General features: G+C 38.5%; 1 protein-coding gene across 1 annotated transcript in view; it reads left to right on the top strand.

Annotated features, from left to right (window-relative positions):
• Positions 1-17,838, top strand: part of SUMF1 (sulfatase modifying factor 1) — a 43,627-nt gene that overhangs the window by 21,142 nt on the left and 4,647 nt on the right. The window contains exons 6-8 of the mRNA XM_063426658.1: positions 246-360; positions 7,347-7,460; positions 10,714-10,773. Coding sequence (XP_063282728.1) covers positions 246-360; positions 7,347-7,460; positions 10,714-10,773 — 289 coding nt within the window. The remainder of the gene's footprint in view (positions 1-245; positions 361-7,346; positions 7,461-10,713; positions 10,774-17,838) is intronic.

The raw sequence follows: 17,838 nt of genomic DNA, 5'->3' as shown, positions 1-17,838 counted from the left end.
TACTATTTTTAACAGTGCGATAATCAAATATCTGTTTATGCACAATAACAGCTAAAAAAAATGTATATATTGTCTATTAAAAATAAAATATGAAAAACGCAATCGTAAAGTTTAAACTTAAGCCATCTTTATTTCCAGTAGAACTGAGAAAATCATGTTTACACCTATCTCTAATATCCTTTGTAATTTTTCCCTTTTAATCTCAATATGTATGCTAACCAGATTTTTATTCTGCAAATATAAAGGCTATTTCCATGGGGAAACAAGTTGCAGCCCAAAGGGGAACATTTTGCAAATGTCTGGCAAGGGTTTTTCCCAACCAACAACTCAGGAGAGGACGGATATGTGCAGACATCACCTGTGAGTAGCTAAACATATCTGTATCAGGCACGATATGACTGTCCCAGCCTTTATAAACCAAAACTCCTGCTCTAGTCTTGTTATAGACACAGATAAAATGTTGAGATTGATATAATAGTCTGTTTAATAGAGTGATTTGCACACAGCTTATAGATGCCAAACTGGCGGTAGTTGATAAATAATTATATTGTTAAAGTCAGTTTTACTCTCTTATTTTATTTATTGGTTACATTATGATTAATTTATTTACCAACTGTACCTACAATTCATCTATGGTACAAGAGGTGTCTGCAGAAAAAAATCTGGAAGGGTTAGAGACGGTTTAAATAATAGGAAAGTTATATTCTGGAGAAAGGGGGGGCACTTGGCTGCTCTCGCCCACTCTTACCCTCTGCTGCAGATGCCCATGTTTGATACACCATGCATGCATTATTGATAGACCACTCGATGTGTATGCATGGATATTTACATTTTTTTTCATCAGGTATTTTTGGCATTTTACAGGTGCAGTAACTAAAGTAGTTATACCCATAATAGAAGGGACTGACAACAGATAGCATACAGATAGAGCTAGGATAATGTGAAACAGGAGTTGACAACGTGACAATGCAAATTGATTTAGTTTATTAACATAATGCTTATTTTAAAAGCTTTTGTTTTAATGTGAAATTGAAGTAGTGGATGGTGAAGCTTGGCAAAGTTCCTTAGTGTACTCCACATAGTCTGGAAGAAATTACTAGCTCTTAGCCTAGATACAGCAACACATAATATATAATTGACACTGTGTAAGTGGTGTGCCAGTATGTGTCATTCAATGGACACTCCAGGCAGGTAAACAAGTTAAGCTTAAATTAAAGCTAATAAACTCAAAATACCTGTGGTTAGTTTCTTTTCTTTCAATTCTGTGTAGGTTTCCTGCAGCGCTGTAAAATGTTTTGCTGTTTTCAGCAGTGTAATCCAGCCTCCTTAGCCACCCCTCACTCACATTTCAACATGACTGGGCAGTTAACATAAATGGGTACACGTTATTTAGGAGGGATAGGATAAACAAGAAGGGTGGTGGGGTATGTTTGTATGTCAGCCATGAGTTCAAGTCAAATCTTAGGCATGTGGAGTGACAAGGAAAATGTGGAAGCTTTATGGGTAGATATCTGCTTGGGGCAAACAAAGGGAAATACGTTATTGGTTGGGATATGTTATAAACCACCAAATGTAAATATTAATGAGGAAGAACTGCTTTTAGAGCAAATTGGTAAAGCTGCAAATCGGGCTAACACATTAATTATGGGAGATTTTAATTACCCAGACATAAATTGGGATAGAGGGACTAGTACTTCAGCTAGGGGAATACGTTTTTTGAATGTGTTAAATGACACCTTTATGTCACAACTGGTACAAGCCCCAACTAGAAAGTATACTTGTCTGGATCTCATTATAACAAACAACGTTAATCTTTTAACCTACATTCAAGTAGGGGAGCATTTGGGAAATAGTGATCACAATATGGTAACTTTTGAAATAAACTCCAAAAAGCAAAAGCATGTGGGGTATATTAAAACTTATAATTTTGAAAAAGCCAATTTTAATAAGATTAGGGCAGGTCTACAACATATCGACTGGCATAAACTCCTTGGTGATAAAAACACTGAGAAAAAATGGAAACTATTCAAACAAATATAAGAAAGGTACATTTCACAGTATGTACCATCGGGTAATACATATAAAAGAAACAAATTAAAACCAATGTGGCTTAGTAGAGAAGTAAAACAAGAGATTAAAAATAAGAAAAGGGCTTTTAAAGCATTTAAATCGGACAAATCAGAGACATTCTATATAAGATATAAGGAAGCCAATAATACTTGCAAAAAGGCAATTAAAGTGGCTAAACTAGAAAATGAGTGATAGCCAGAGAATGCAAAACCAACCCCAAAAAGTTTTTCAAGTACATTAATTCTAAAAAAACAAAAAATGAAAGTGTAGGTACACTGAAAACAGAGATGGGTCTGTTAGTCGATGAAGACCAGGAAAAGGCAGACATTTTAAATAACTATTTTTCTTCAGTATATATTAATGAGGATCCTAGGGCAAGAGATATGCCTATGATTGCTGCAACAAACTTGCAGATAACTTGTGATTGGATAACTCGAGACAAGGTGCTACAGCTATTAAAAAAATTTAATGTAAATAAAGCTCTGGGGCCTGACGGTATCCACCCACGAGTACTTAAGGAGCTAAGTGGGGAGATAAGTGAACCTCTGTATTTAATCTTTCAAGATTGTTTTGTTTCAGGTATTGTACCAGAGGATTGGAGGAAGGCAGATGTTGTTCCTATATTTAAAAAGGGTTCAAAATCCTTGCCTGGAAATTATAGACCTGTAAGCCTAACTTCTGTGACTGGGAAATTATTTGAACGGCTACTAAGGGATAATATTCAGGAATTCATTGGGAAGAACTGTGTTATTAGCAATAATCAGCATGGTTTTATGAAACATAGGTCATGATAAACTAACCTAATTGCATTCTACGAAGAAGGAAGTAGAAATATAGATCAGGGTGTTGCAGTGGATGTGATCTACTTGGATTTTGCCAAGGCATTTGATACGGTTCCTCACAATAGGTTAGTCTTCAAACTAAAATAAATTGGTTTCCATGAATACTCTTGTTCTTGAGTAGAACATTGGCTTAAGGATAGAGTACAGCGAGGTGTCATAAATGGTAAATTGTCAAGCTGGACAAAAGTGGTAAGTGGTGTCCCTCAGGGTTCTGTTTTGGGACCGCTTCTATTTAACATATTTATAAATGATCTTGAAATGGGCATTGAAAGCCATGTATCAGTGTTTGTAGATGACACAAAACTTTGTAAAGTAATACAATGTGAGCAGGATATTGCCTTGCTGCAGAGGGATTTGGATAGATTGGGGGACTGGGCACTAAAATGGCAGATGAAATTTAACGTAGAAAAATGCAAAGTTATGCACTTCGGGGTTAAGAATGCACAAGCAATTTACACCCTAAATGGTAGTGAACTAGGGATAACCACACACGAGAAGGATTTGGGAATTGTTATAGACAACAAATTGGGTAGCAATATGCAATGTCAATCTGCCGTTGCTAAGGCCAGTACGGTTTTGTCATGTATAAATAGGGGCATAAATTCTCGAGATGAAAATATAATTTTGCCTTTTCATAAATCGCTGGTAAGACCACACCTTGAATATGCTGTGCAATTTTGGGCACCTGTTCTAAAGAAAAATATCATGGCACTAGAAAAAGTGCAGAGACGAGCTACAAAATTGATAAAAGGAATGGAACATTTTAGTTATGAAGAAAGGTTAAAAAACTTAAATCTCTTCAGTTTGGAAAAACGGCGCCTGAGAGGGGATATGATAACATTATACAAATATATTCGGGGCCAGTACAAACCATTATCTGTAAATCTATTCATAAACAGGGCTATACATAGGACACGAGGTCACACATTTAGGCTTGAAGAAAGGAGATTTAATCTAAGGCAAAGAAAAGGTTTTTTTACAGTAAGAGCAATAAGGATATGGAATTAATTGCCTGAAGAGGTGGTTTTGTCAGAGTCTATACAGATGTTTAAACTGCAATTGTATAAATACTTGCAAAAACATAACATACAGGGATATCATTTCTAATTAGTGGGGTAATAGCTGCTTGATCCAAGGAGACATCTGACTGCTATTTTGGGGTCAAGAAGGAATTTTTTCCTAGTTTGTTGCAAAATTGGAAGCGCTTCAGACTGGTGTTTTTGCCTTCTTTTGGATCAACAGCAAAAGCATGTGAGGAAGGCTGAACTTGATGGATGCAAGTCTCTTTTCAGCTATGTAACTATGTAACATGTTCCTGATTCCCAGTCTCTGAAAGAAATGTACCCTTTACAGCCAATGAAAATAGAGGCATGTCTTATCTAGTGTAAGGAATGCTCACAGCACAGACTGAACTGCTGAGACACGGCTACAGCCCAATATGTGCTCCTCTCCCTCCCCCTGTAATGCAAGTAATAAGTTCTCTTCCAGCCGCTGTTAGCCAACCTCACTACTCACTGTTTACCCCTTCCCAATCAGCCAACCTCCCTACCCACAGTTAACTCCTGCCCAGACAGTCCCTGTCAGCCAACCTTACTACACACAATTAACCCCTCTCCAGCCAGTTCCTGTCATGCAACCTCACTACTCACTGTTAACCCCTCCCCTGCCAGCCAACCTCACCAACCACTGTTAACCTCTACCCTGTAAGTCCCTGTAAGCCAACCTGTTTACCCACTGTTAACCCCTAGATATATATATATATAGATATATATATATATATATATATATATATATATATATATATATATATACATACATACACACACATCTATCTCTAAGAGAGATATAGAGAGAAAGCTCTCTAGGTATTTATGAGTTTGTCTCTTTATATTGTGTGTGTTATGATATGTAAGTTCTAATGTCTGAATGCTGAAAACTTGGCAGGCATTGTGGGCTTGTGTCGAGCTGAGTAATGCTCAGGCATTCCCAAGAAGGTGTGTCGTTATGTCTTCTCATAGAGAATCCCTGGTGGATGGACATTGTGGGTGTGTCATTACTGATTCTCATAGAGAGTTCATGGAGCATGGCCATTGGTGGATGGTTAAAGATTAAAACCAGTACTTCTAAGGCTCATTTTGACACTATTTTAGGGGGGGGGGGGGAGCATTTAGTGACCGTAGGTTTAGTGTTGGAGGGGGGGGGGGGTGAAGGGTCTGCATTTATTTTTTTTACCTATACAAATACTTTAAAGATGTGGAGGATTTTACCTTGATGGTTAGAATGAGGATATAGAAAGTAATGTGTAACGTATTATAGTGGTAAGTGCTGTCAGTTATAAAAATTTTTTTTTTTTTTTTTTACAAGCAAGACTATTTTGTCTGAAGGTTTCAGCAAAACTGTAGCAATCTGATAGATACATAAGAAGCTACAGTGGTTCTGGAGGAGAGGTTATTCCATAAAGCTTTTCTTTATCCTGGAGAAATGACCATGAACTTGTGACTTTTAAGCCTAAATAGTCACATTTAAAAAAAAAAAGCAATAATCTCTAACTTGGCCTTATTAATGTGGGCCCATTATATTCGAGCATTCTTCATGGAATATATATTATCTTACATTATTCAAACCTCTCTAGTGCACTTATCTACTTGTCTTGATTTATTAAATTCTATTCAATTACTGATTCCAGAGATGCAGCTATGGGTGCTAAATTTGCCCCTTCATAGAACAACCTGATATTTGTGTGGGAGGCCTTCCACATCTTTGGAGAGGGTAACTCCCAAGAAATGACATTATAAGTTGTCCTTTTTTATATTTGTTTTATTTTTAGATGTATTGATTATTAGTGATTTGTTTGGCATGACAGTGTGTAGGAGGTCTAGCTAAATGTCTGTACCCACCACTAAAGATTGAAGATGTCAAGTTACAGCATCATCTATCATGCTTGATAGAGAAACTTGTTGGCCAGAAAATATTATTTTGTATGTTGAAGAAGGTTCATGTGCCTTCCACATGTATTTATTGCAGACTCTTTCTCTGATTTAACATACTATACCATTTCCATTGTACAGCATGTTAAATTAGAGAACTTTATTTTTTTTCTTGCCTACTATAGTGATTGTTATGCATATCAGCAATTTCAGCTGGTAAAACTACAGTTGACAGGCCTTTTGAGATTAAACATTTCCAGTAACAAGAGGAAATTACACTGGATTTAGGGCAAGCGCTCCTTCCAGACGAAAAAGTCTTGAGGATTTTTATTTGAGCTATTTAGGTTCCCGAGGGGGTATTCAATTTTGAATGGGAAGTATATCTATTTTTGTTAACTCTGGTGGGATTTGCAATGCATGTACTTAGAATTTGTTTGCATCGTTTAATTTATATGCAGCTATGATATTTTTTTTATTGTACTTACATTTTCTAAAGTATACGTTATTTACGCAAGTCAAATGTTAAGTAAATGAGCCTAAAATGGTGTGCACACATCTCAATTCACTTTTTATGTATACACTATGGGGGGGTCACTGATTTTCACAAGATGAAAATTGTTTAAGGCTATGGTGCTGTGTGTATGTTTTGCTAACATGCTACAGATATAAGACTGTAGAATTTAATATCTAGCTCATGACTGATTTGGAGTGTGACTTTGCATATGATCGGTTTCTATTGCTGTTGATGCCATACCAACGTTTGAGTGGGTACCCAAGGTTTGATTTGTACGGTCTTATTCTGAGTGTTTGTTTGTACAGTGGTTTGATTATTCTGGGCTGACTGGGAATTCCTGAAACATGGCTATTTAGGGCCTAAAATTAGCAATTTTCACGAATTACTGTTTGGTTTAAAATATATATATTTTTCTAGACCAAAAGATAAATGAATAAACATATGCTATGTTCTATTTCCCTCACAGTTCTTTATTATAAGTAATGAAGGAAATATATGTTACGTACAGCCTTATTAGTGTGCTGTTGCCACGGGGCAAACCATAGTTCTGCAAATGTGAGGTGAAGGGAATAATTTGGATAGAAATATAAGCAGCTCAGCAGTTGACATATTACATTTAGTGGACAATGAATGAGCTGTGCTCTAGATTGTAAGCACATTTGGGCAGGGTCCCCTCCGCTTACTGTTCCCGTAAATCATACGGTATAGAATAACATTTTTGTCTTGTTTACCTTTTATACAGCGCTGCAGATTACGTTGGCACTATATAAAATAATTGTAATTGTTCAAGAAAGTCTCCTAAGGTATAAATCAAAAACACGCTGATAGCAAGGCTGTGGAGCACTGCATCTCTCTGCATGGAAGATATTGGGGAGTAGAGATCACTACAGCTCCCATGAGTCACCACCAGCTATGAATTGTAGTTGAGGATCAGCTGCGCTACCCTGATTGTCTTAACCTGATCCAATATAAATGTATAATTCCTCTTTACAGGTAACCATGTTCCCTGCGAATGGCTATGGGCTGTATAATATGGTGGGAAATGCTTGGGAGTGGACCTCGGACTGGTGGGATACAAGTCACACAGCAGATGATGCCTATAACCCAGTGAGTGAACCTTATTCATTGCTCTATGGTATATGATGATTATTAGAGCTTTTGCAGCGGAGGAACATATCTTCTGTGTAGGAGCTGTGGGAGGTATGTGTCTGAATCACTAATTATTGCTTCGAAGCCTCTCTGCCCCCTCATTTCCTCTTACAGTGTCATGTCTATTGTCTGTACTTGCCAATGTGATAACCCTTTAAGTGTCGTCTTAGCACACCCCCTTAATATTGACAGTGCTTATATAATTGCTTTGCGTTTTTAGTTTAGCTCTTTAGATTTGCAAGCTTTATACACTTCCATTAAACCTGGATAGTCTACTGGATCAGGGCCCAGTTGACAAAAAGGCAGCTGCCTGCAGGTGTTTGTCTGAGACACCTTCCTCTCCAATACAAAATGCACTTTTATTACATTGGGGGAGGGTGGCTCTGCAATTGGCAGTCTAAACTGTGTGCCAGGCAGCAAGGGGAGTGCATGTTTTTCGCCTCCATGATGTCCAGATATCTGCTTGGAGATCTGTTGTATGTCAGAACAGATACAGGCTGATTGAGGATCCGTTAATGGCTGGCAGAATGGAATTATGGGTATGCATTTAAAATAAAACAAAAAAAATAAAACGTTTTATTGAACGTAAATGTATTCCTATGTTTAATTTTGTGGTCACTTGAAATGTAACAATAATAAAGGAATTACAAAAGATTTTTCACAATATGCACGCGTCATTACTTCCAAGGACATACACAAGTAGTGCTGTTCATTCAGTAATAATGAAAGAAAAATGTAAACAACGGTAATGGAAAGATGTGTCTTATTGGGTAGAGATCGGGAGACTGGAGTAGATTCATGGTAGATATAAAGCTGTTTTATGAAGTGCCAAATTGTATGGAACATATAAAGAAAGGAAGCTCCAATGATTCTAAACACACAGGAATGTGACCTTGTAATAAATTGTGAATTGTGAATTGTATATTGAATCCAATACAACTTGATTGACAGGATAAAATACAATCAAAATGATGATAACCTGGTGTAAACATTTTTTTTTTTTTTGCAACATGTTCCAGTTCAACTGCATATTATTGACACACATGTAAATGCATACTTAGCCAGTGACTCCATTCTTGAATGTGTGTGCGTATTATTTTTGTTCATTGCATTATGGGTAACTTTGCATACTCAAAAGAGCACTTTAACATCTGTCTAATATGTGTGAGCACAACATATATATTAAATATGGAGCAGAGCTATATTCCACTTATTTATGGTGAAGGTTCCATTTAACAGGTTCATTTGTTAACCTAAAGCACAATTCTAGTGTTGGATTAAAAGATATGCACTCTGTGTTCAGCAAGGGGTCTGATAATAAATGCATGTTATCCTCACACTTTTGCTTGGCTTTAAAGTTCTTTAACACTTTCGTCTGTAGAAACGTATGCCTGTAACATAAGTTCCTCCTGGGGTAGTCTTGATTCATAGCCTTAAATAGATTGTGGAATGTTTGATTAAAAGTGTATGTAGGGGATGGCGGAGCCTGGCAGCCAAGCAGCCCTGACGTGCTCAACACGAGCTGACAATAAACGGGGGATTATACCCAGCCAAAGACAAATACAGACCGCAGACCACCATACCCACAACAGGGAGAGGCTGCGGCATCGAACGGTGCATCTCTTGAGCATCAGCTCAGCCAATCTGCCATACCGAGGCTTGCGGCCTACGCGAGGCTGAGTAAGGAGAGACGGCCGCTCTCCGGACACAGAAGCAGGGACTGATAACCTGGTGGGTCATCCCGGTCCACACAAAGCGGCCTCACTCACCATGTGGTTAGCGGGCAGCTGATACCGCACAGACCTGAACGACGACACTGCCACCCAAAATGGCGGACGTACCATATCTACGAGGCAAGAGGCAGCGGGTGTGCAGCGGTAGACTGCAAGTTACAACATCTTGAAGAGATATTTGCTAGTTTCTGGTGGCGACTTAAGGTACGAGCAAAAAGCAGCAGCTGGAGGTCAGGCGATCAAACAGGAGCGAATAAGCGAGGAGGTGCGCAGGACCCATTGGGCACAACCACCCGCCAAACACCCCAGCCGCACATACATAGCCCACCAAGGCAGAGAACAGGCAAGGTCACACACCACAGACGCCCCCTACAGAAGCAGAAGCACAAACCCCCTGGGAGGCAGACGACCACCCAGAACCTCAGCCGCTCCTCAGCGAAGAGGGACTCACACTTACTCCACAGAGGACACAGATCCGGGGAAAAGCGATGCTAACCTCCAGGGAGGCAGAGGACGGGCGAGATGTCGGGCACAACCCACGCCTTGAACTGCCTCAGAGACGCATCTAGGCCAACCCGTGAGTTCCCATGGACGGTACGGCTCTACCAAGCCGAGGCATCGGCTGACAGTGCCCTATGCCCTCGAGCAAGGTACCCGTGTCCCCCTCAGGACTTGCTGCTAAACTCCAGCCCGCCGGTACCAAGACAGACGATAATGTGAAAAATGTGTCATAGTTAATTTTATGTTTGGACGATTTTCGGCTGCTTGCATTAGCCCTACACCTGTAACACAAATCAGAGGCGCTCCAGGGGTAAAACCCACTACTAGCCTGTTATCACATACCTAGCCAGTTACTTACACCCAGCAAACATGCCACGCAAGTTCGGTTAACAATAGAGGTCTAGCAGGGTCTCCCCATCTGGAAACATATCTTACTAAAATCTCACATAACCTACAAACCTGCAGCGACCCAGGGGTTAAACCCGCTACACCACTCATGGGCATAGTGCCCCTAATCTCACTGGGTAAATACGACCAGTACCTAGGTCTCCACTCCAGCCTGTAATCTCATATGACCAGCGCGAGTACGGAGTACCTACAGTCTAAATAATCAAACAATGAAACCTGATAACCAACGCATATATGTTTATGATCCCGCATATATGTTAGAATAGAATCATATTATATGCCTGTTCATATCCTGAAATGTTTATCTACCTAACCTGTGACTTATTTCCTTCTTTGTTATAAAATATAAAATGGTGCATGTACTATCAGATACCCCTATTGTAAAGCATGACATTACGCATGAGGAATGCCGTTGGGGTACCTCATGCTCGCCTGTTATATTCTTCTGCACTGCAAAAATACAAAAATAAAAAGTGTATGTAGGGAATCAAATGATTCTGTAGATACTGGAAGCAGAATGTAGTTTATTTTAATAAAAAGCAGTGTTAATAGAGTATTTGTCTTTGCAGAACGGACCACCTTCGGGAACAGACCGGGTAAAGAAAGGAGGGTCCTACATGTGTCACAAGGTGAGCAATGTATTTAAACCCAATCCAAAGAATACTTACCTGATTGTTCATAGTTTAAAAGAAAGCCCTAAAGAAGTAATGGTGACTCCAATAATAAATGATTTCATAATTGCCATCACCGCTGCTTGCATTTGAACTTAAGAAACTGATGTTACGATCCAATGACTAAGAGTTACTGACGATTTGTTTATCAGACGACCATGTTTGAATGCAGTTATCTATACACTTGTTACACAGTTTGTATAATTAAAGAGAATGTTCCCCTTCTTTTTATGGGTGTTGGCAAAGCAACCATATAGTCCTCTCCCTTACAGGCAAAACCCTCACAATCCGGTTTCACTATGAATGTATTCTACCTTGTTATTCTGATTGCTGCATATGGGGCGTAGGTTGTTTCAGCACCGCCGGACGGATGCAGGACATTTCTGTTGGGCAATCACTTTAACACAGCTTTGTCTGTTTCATGGTTAGTGATGAGGCATTGGTGACAATGGTATTTATTTATATATTTGAAACAGTCTATGTTTAAGATTTTCAAGACTTCTAACAAACAGTGTAATGAACCTCATAATATGTAATGACAACGGACAGGAAATACAATGGTTAAGTAAAATGTAAAGCAATATATATATATATATATATATATATATATATATATATATATATATATATATATATATATGGACCTTATGTACTCATTATAGCAAGGCAAGAAGAAATACAGAGAAGGGAAAGGAAAGAAATCTATTTGACATATTAAACATCATTTTATTACAGTGGAATTCCAGGATCTCTGTGAAAACACTGTAGCTAACCGCTTCCTGTGTCAGGCATTCAGTGTCTGTACCACCATGAGATGATATCTGATTGGCTGATGATAATGTGAATAAACACACTTTATGGGTTCCTCTCTGCCTCGGTCTGATCTGAGAGATTTTATACAAAGCTTACAAGTCTGCAAAGTAAATAGTTTCTCTCTCATCATTAATGTAGTTTGCAGTGATCAAATGCAGCTAAGCTGTATATTTTATTTAAATTTGTGTTGTGTTTTTAAAGGTTGGTAGGTGGCTAGTTAGTGGAAACAATTACAAAAAGTTTATTTACTTCAATGTTTTAGTCATTTAGTGTGAAATAAAGCAATGAATCTGTATATAGATGGGTAGATGAATTGTAATAATATGCTATTTTGGCTTCCAGAATAATCATAATGATGAAAATGCAAAGTTGTTTTACTCTTTAGGGATATTTTTTTTTAATATTATATAAACAAGTCAAACATAACCCAATTTCAGTCCAGATTTGCTGAGATGTTTAACTCTCAAAAATAGTATCTAATGTTGATTCTTTGTGAAATTCAGATAGATTAGGATTAAAAAAATACATCTCCTCAAGGTGCTCCAGGTAGCTGGCCCATGTTTCTAAACTTTGTGAAGGCAAAAGTGGGTACACTATGGATTTTCATTTTCATTTTCATTTGCATCAAGACAAGGATTGCCAACCTAATTCTACCTGGGTGCCCACAAAATAAAAAATTGTGACCTTATTAACACCTTACTAAATAAAGGGTATATCTGTTATGTGTATAGTTTTTATACAAGGATCCTTTTTGTTCAAGTTGTTGTTTTGTTTTCAGATTGTGGCCTGCAGCACATTCAAAAACATTTTGAATGGGTTCCAGTAAAATCTTGCTGATACCCAGCTATTAAAGGCTGCATCGTCAGCACAGTGCCAAGATGAGCTTTTGGCAGTAAAATACTTTGCCAAAACAGGCATATAGTAATGATTGTTTCTGCCTTATCTTAAAATAGGTAAAGGTAAGACCTGCCAACATGTTTTTATTCAACCTTTTAAAGATTGCAACTTGCAATTCCTGAAAAAAACTGAAATAAAAAGCACCACTGGCACAATTTCAGGTCCAGGGAATGCTATTGGAAGATGGAACTGGTCCCAATAAAGCTGCCATAGCCGGTTCAATTGAAACTTTGATGCACAACATGCAAACTTTGAAACCAGATTACACTCCATTATAATTCGATGAAATTAGATGTAACATAAATTCTGTGTGTTAGGTCCACTTGAAAACAAATAGAAAAATAATACAAGATGCCCAACATTCTTTTTAATACTTACTAAAATGTTCAAGTGCATTCTCTCACTTTAGAAAATTCTTTACTTGTGGGTCACTTGTTCTAAAAGCCATCGAAGAATTGCGTACGTGGGGTTTATACGGTCTTTGTATAAACAGAATAAACATTTGGCTATTTTCTATTAGCATATTGGGTATTAATATAGTAATACAATGTTAAATACAGCTATTATTAATATATTCTCTCTTAGCATGCTTATGGGTAATGTGGAGACCAGCATGAATTTCATTGTTTTTAATTTCATCATTAGGACATTTTGTCCTATAGTGGCACGGTATTATTTTTAACTTGGACCTCCCATTGTTCCTTTTAATGTTTGCTAATCCTTCCCTGCCACTTAGATGGTTGATGAATGGATTTGCCAGAGACATATGGGACTCTGCTGGAAGACAGGCCTCAAGAAACCAGAAATTGTAAAGTATTGGCAGGGGAATTGCTAATTTTAGGCTGAATTGGTCAAAGTCGAAGAAAGCTGTGTTTTTATAAGGTTTACAATTCAGCTATTTTTTCCCAACAATATGTAATTAGTTTGTGGATTGTGTGTGGTTCTCCGTTTACAGAATAGGTCCCCTCAGTGTTTGTATTGTTGTACGATATATAGATGGAGAAAGTCCATCTCCTCATAAAATGGACAGGAGCACTCACTATTTATTTCAGGGGAATTGTAGAGAATTGACCGGGAAGATGTACACTTAGGACCAAAAGAGCTGCAGTGAAAAATAATTATCTACAATTTCCAGTTTCAATAATCCAGAAATTAATAACAAAAAAACCGTGCTGTATAGGCGCTCAAATAATAATGTAATGAAGAACCTGGTTCCACTAAGCAGCTAAACACACGTGAAGGTACCTCCAAACCTTAACATAATAACATGCGGAACAATGGGGTGATGAAAGTAGAAAGGTCACAACAGACAAGACCCAGTGGAGCGCCAATAAAATAAATTAACTCACCCTTATATTAAGGGATATAAATCTGAGAGAATCTGGAGGGAAAGAGATTTTATAGAAACAATGGTGTAGTATATATGGACTTGATGGTCTTAGAGAGAAGAATTGTGTTATAACAAACTCACATGGTACAGAGCCTGAAAGGGATAGGCTCAAATCATAAGCGCAGGGGTATTTTAAAGCAAATACCAAGCTTCTTCAATGACTGTATGGCAATCCTCAAAGAAAGGGAGAAAGAAGGACAATGGACCGGAGTCCTAGTGTATTATCCTCAACCCAAAATGGTGCCAGAACAAATACAAATGCTTGCTCACCTTTAAGAGAGCCAATCCAAACTGGGCTCTCAGTATAATAGATAGTGTGCCTTTAAGAGGGCACTACTCTTCTTTTTAGCAGGAAAATAGATGCAGGTCGTGGACTCAAATAAAAAAAACTAATTTATTATAAAACACTTACATAAAATGCAAAATAAAAAGCTCCCATAAATTGATGGTGCAGAAATGAGTCCTCTTCTGAGACGCGTTTCACCTTGTGCAAAGGCTTTTTCAATCGGTGTCCTGCTTGTATTTCCTGCTGATTAAATACCCAGAGAGTCCTTTCCTATTGGTTCCTGATGTCTTCCGGTTTGCCAAATATGGCAAGAGGTGTTCCGATCAGCTGTTGTGAAAGTTCGTAATACCAGAAGTGACGTATCGCACTTGCCGCAACGTCACTTCCGTTTCGATCGTAGCCGCCATATTTGTCATTGGCAGGCATCGAACTCGTTCTCATTACATTAGTGTGTTCAACATTATATAAACGAACATAGAGGAAAAAGAGAAAGGAGATCAGTTTTGCATCTTGACTCCATAAGTATATTCAATAAGACAATAAGACCAATGAAGATTGTAAATAAAAAGGAATAAGATTGATTCCTTTTGTTAAACAACAGCCTATATTAGCTGTGTAGATGAATTGTCATTTTAACCTTTTGCATTTAAATGCATAAGTAAATCTCCAATGACATTGCTACCTTAAAGGAATACAAAATCAATTCGTTGTTAACGAGATATGGATATAAATTACAGGCACACTTCATTCACATGGATTAACCTGTTTAGTAGTCATATATGTAGAATATTCAAATATTTACAAACATCTTCAGTAGTGACATTGTCTTAAAGAGATACACTATTAATTATTTATTAGAAAAAAGTGAATTAAATTACAAGCTTAATAACTCATCATAGTGGAGATCATGGGAAGGCTGAGATGAAAGGAAGAAAAAAAAATAAATAAACTATAAAAAATGACAAAGTTCAAAATCTTGATTGAGACCTCTAGGGTGTATAGTGTCAAATCAAAAATCCATTTCATCACCTCTCCAGTCTTTGACTACTTTCTGAATGCCCATAAATTGTATACCTTTTGGGTCACTGTTATGTGTGTTTTTGAAATGAAGTGATACATTGTGCTTTATGAATCCATTTTTCACATTTCTGACGTGCTCCTGTATTCTCACCTGCACCTGTATACCCCTGCACTTATGATTTGAGCCTATCCCTTTCAGGCTCTGTACCATGTGAGTTTGTTATAACACAATTCTTCTCTCTAAGACCATCAAGTCCATATATACTACACCATTGTTTCTATTATATTTCTTTCCCTCCAGATTCTCTCAGATTTATATCCCTTAATATAAGGGTGAGTTAATTTATTTTATTAGCGCTCCACTGGGTCTTGTCTGTTGTGACCTTTCTACTTTCAATAATCCAGAAATATCTTAAAAGAAAACTCCAGTCACCATAACAACTTCATAGGACTGAAGTTGTTATGGTGCCAGGAGGTCCCTAATCCTACTTACCTTTAGGGATTAAACCATTCACGAACGGATTAAGCCCAAAGTCAACTCTTGAATCCAGAACTGTTGAGCTCTGCCACGCCCTTCTGCTTGCTCTCTGATTCTTTAAACATGAAGCCTTGGACAGGGACGTCGCTGAATTGCTGAGAGCATCAGCTGACACTCAAAGCTAATTAGCAGCTCACCATTCATAAAAAAGGCTTCGTGAAAAATACGTATGTTTCTCAAGCAGTTTTGTGAATAGAGAGCTACTAATTAGCAGGGGCAGAGTAGTGCTGAATTCAGGTTTTATGGGTTAAACCATTTGTGAACAGTTTATAGCCTAAAGTTAAGCTGGTGCCAGGGACCTCCTGGCACCATAACAACTTAATTCCAGTGAAGTTGTTATGGTGCTCTGTAAATTCTGCTCAATTATGCTTGTGAGCTTTGTGACATCCTCGCATAATATTTGGTTTTAGAAGCCACGTGCACACATTAGTAAATCTTAAATACTATTAAGGAAATTGTTAAAAGGTAATGTTTCACCGACTTTTTGTTTTTTATAAACCTTTTAATATGCACAAAATATCTCCTGTTCTGTATGGACCTAATCTTACTTGCATCACCTTGGTGCTTCTTACAATTTTATGTTAGAAAGTATACTCATTACAACTTGAGTTGTTTTCTTCTGTATTTTTTTTTTTATTTATTTTTTTTATTCTTTATTTTTCTTGTGCAGTGGTAATAACACAGGTATGCGTTGACATATAGTATAGCTCTGAACAGTAGGGAGCCAAAAGTAGTTGGTATGTCAATCTGCACAATTTTTTATTTTATTTTTGGCGTGAAAGGAAAAATAAACATTGTAAGAGATCACAAGAATGATAACAATAACAATGCATCAGGGAGCAAAGGTTTAGGTTGGATATGCATGAGTAGTCGTCTGATGAGTAACGTGATACAGCGTACATAGATGAATTATAAAGCTTAAACACGGCAGACCAACCAAGCATAGGCATGAGGAGTAACCACTAGTTGCAAGATTTGATAACAAGAAAATACCCTTAGCTAGGCTAATTAAGTGTGAGAAAAATAATAAAAGTAGAATAGGTATGTATTAGGTAGCATATAGGTAGATAGTAATCTGCCTACAAGATTGACAGGACACATAACTTGATGAGATGTGAATTCAAGCGGTTCTGCCTTGTGTTACAGTAGATATTCCTCTCAAGCTAGGTATATGTTATGTGAGCTTAATCCATTGTTAATCCATTTAATGTGCATTAAATCAAGACATAAAAATGATTTTTGCAAGGTGGGCTAGGATAGCCACTGGGTCATTCCTGTGGATGGAATCATATAAAGTCCCGAGTGTTCAAGATTATGGAACATATTCAAGTTGGATTATGCATTAGGGGTCCAGCGTGGGTGGGTGTAGTCCGTGTCCGATGTTGGCAGGCTGCTTGCTCAGATGGGTGCGTTGCACCTCACAGGAGAATCCTGGATATAGGTGCAGCCGTTGCTGTTGTTTTCCGGGCGTATAAGGTGGGCCCCAGTAGGATGATGATGTCCTCCACAGGTACAGAGGTATTCCTTTTTTTTTTTTTTTAAACCCAAAATATATGGTGTAGGCATCCCTTTGGTCAGCTCAACGTGGTCAGCTGATACTTCTCTGGGGCAGGTTTCTGTGGTGGTCAGATGGCATTGGATGGCTGCCTCTGCAGCAGGCACCATCTTGCTGGCAGGTCGCACATGTGGCTGGCGTGTGGCAGCCATTTTGGAGGGCTGCCGCCGGAGAGTGTGCTGCAGCAGAGTGGTAGCTTACAGCCCAGCTTGGCATGATAGTAGTTGCTTGTGTAGACCGGGATGACCCCCCGGTCCAGAGGGGGGGGGGGGGGGGCGCCAGACGCCGGCCGAAGACCCGGGAGAGCAGCCGTCTCATCTCGGCTCAAGCTCCTGCACGCCTCTGGCCTTCATCGGGTCACTGTAGGCGCCGGGCAGAGTCTGGAAGGGTATCGCCTTGTAGCCCAGGATCTGGGGAACATTGTGGTCTGTGTTACGGGTGGTTGGGGAGTTTTAGCCTCCAGTTTGTGCCGATTTTCGGGCTCCAAAGCGGGAGCTCAGACTGAACACGTCTGATCCCGTCGG

Source organism: Pelobates fuscus, chromosome 7 (assembly GCF_036172605.1).
Source record: "Pelobates fuscus isolate aPelFus1 chromosome 7, aPelFus1.pri, whole genome shotgun sequence".
Taxonomy (NCBI): Eukaryota; Metazoa; Chordata; class Amphibia; order Anura; family Pelobatidae; genus Pelobates; species Pelobates fuscus.
This window is presented reverse-complemented; position numbering and strand designations above follow the sequence as displayed.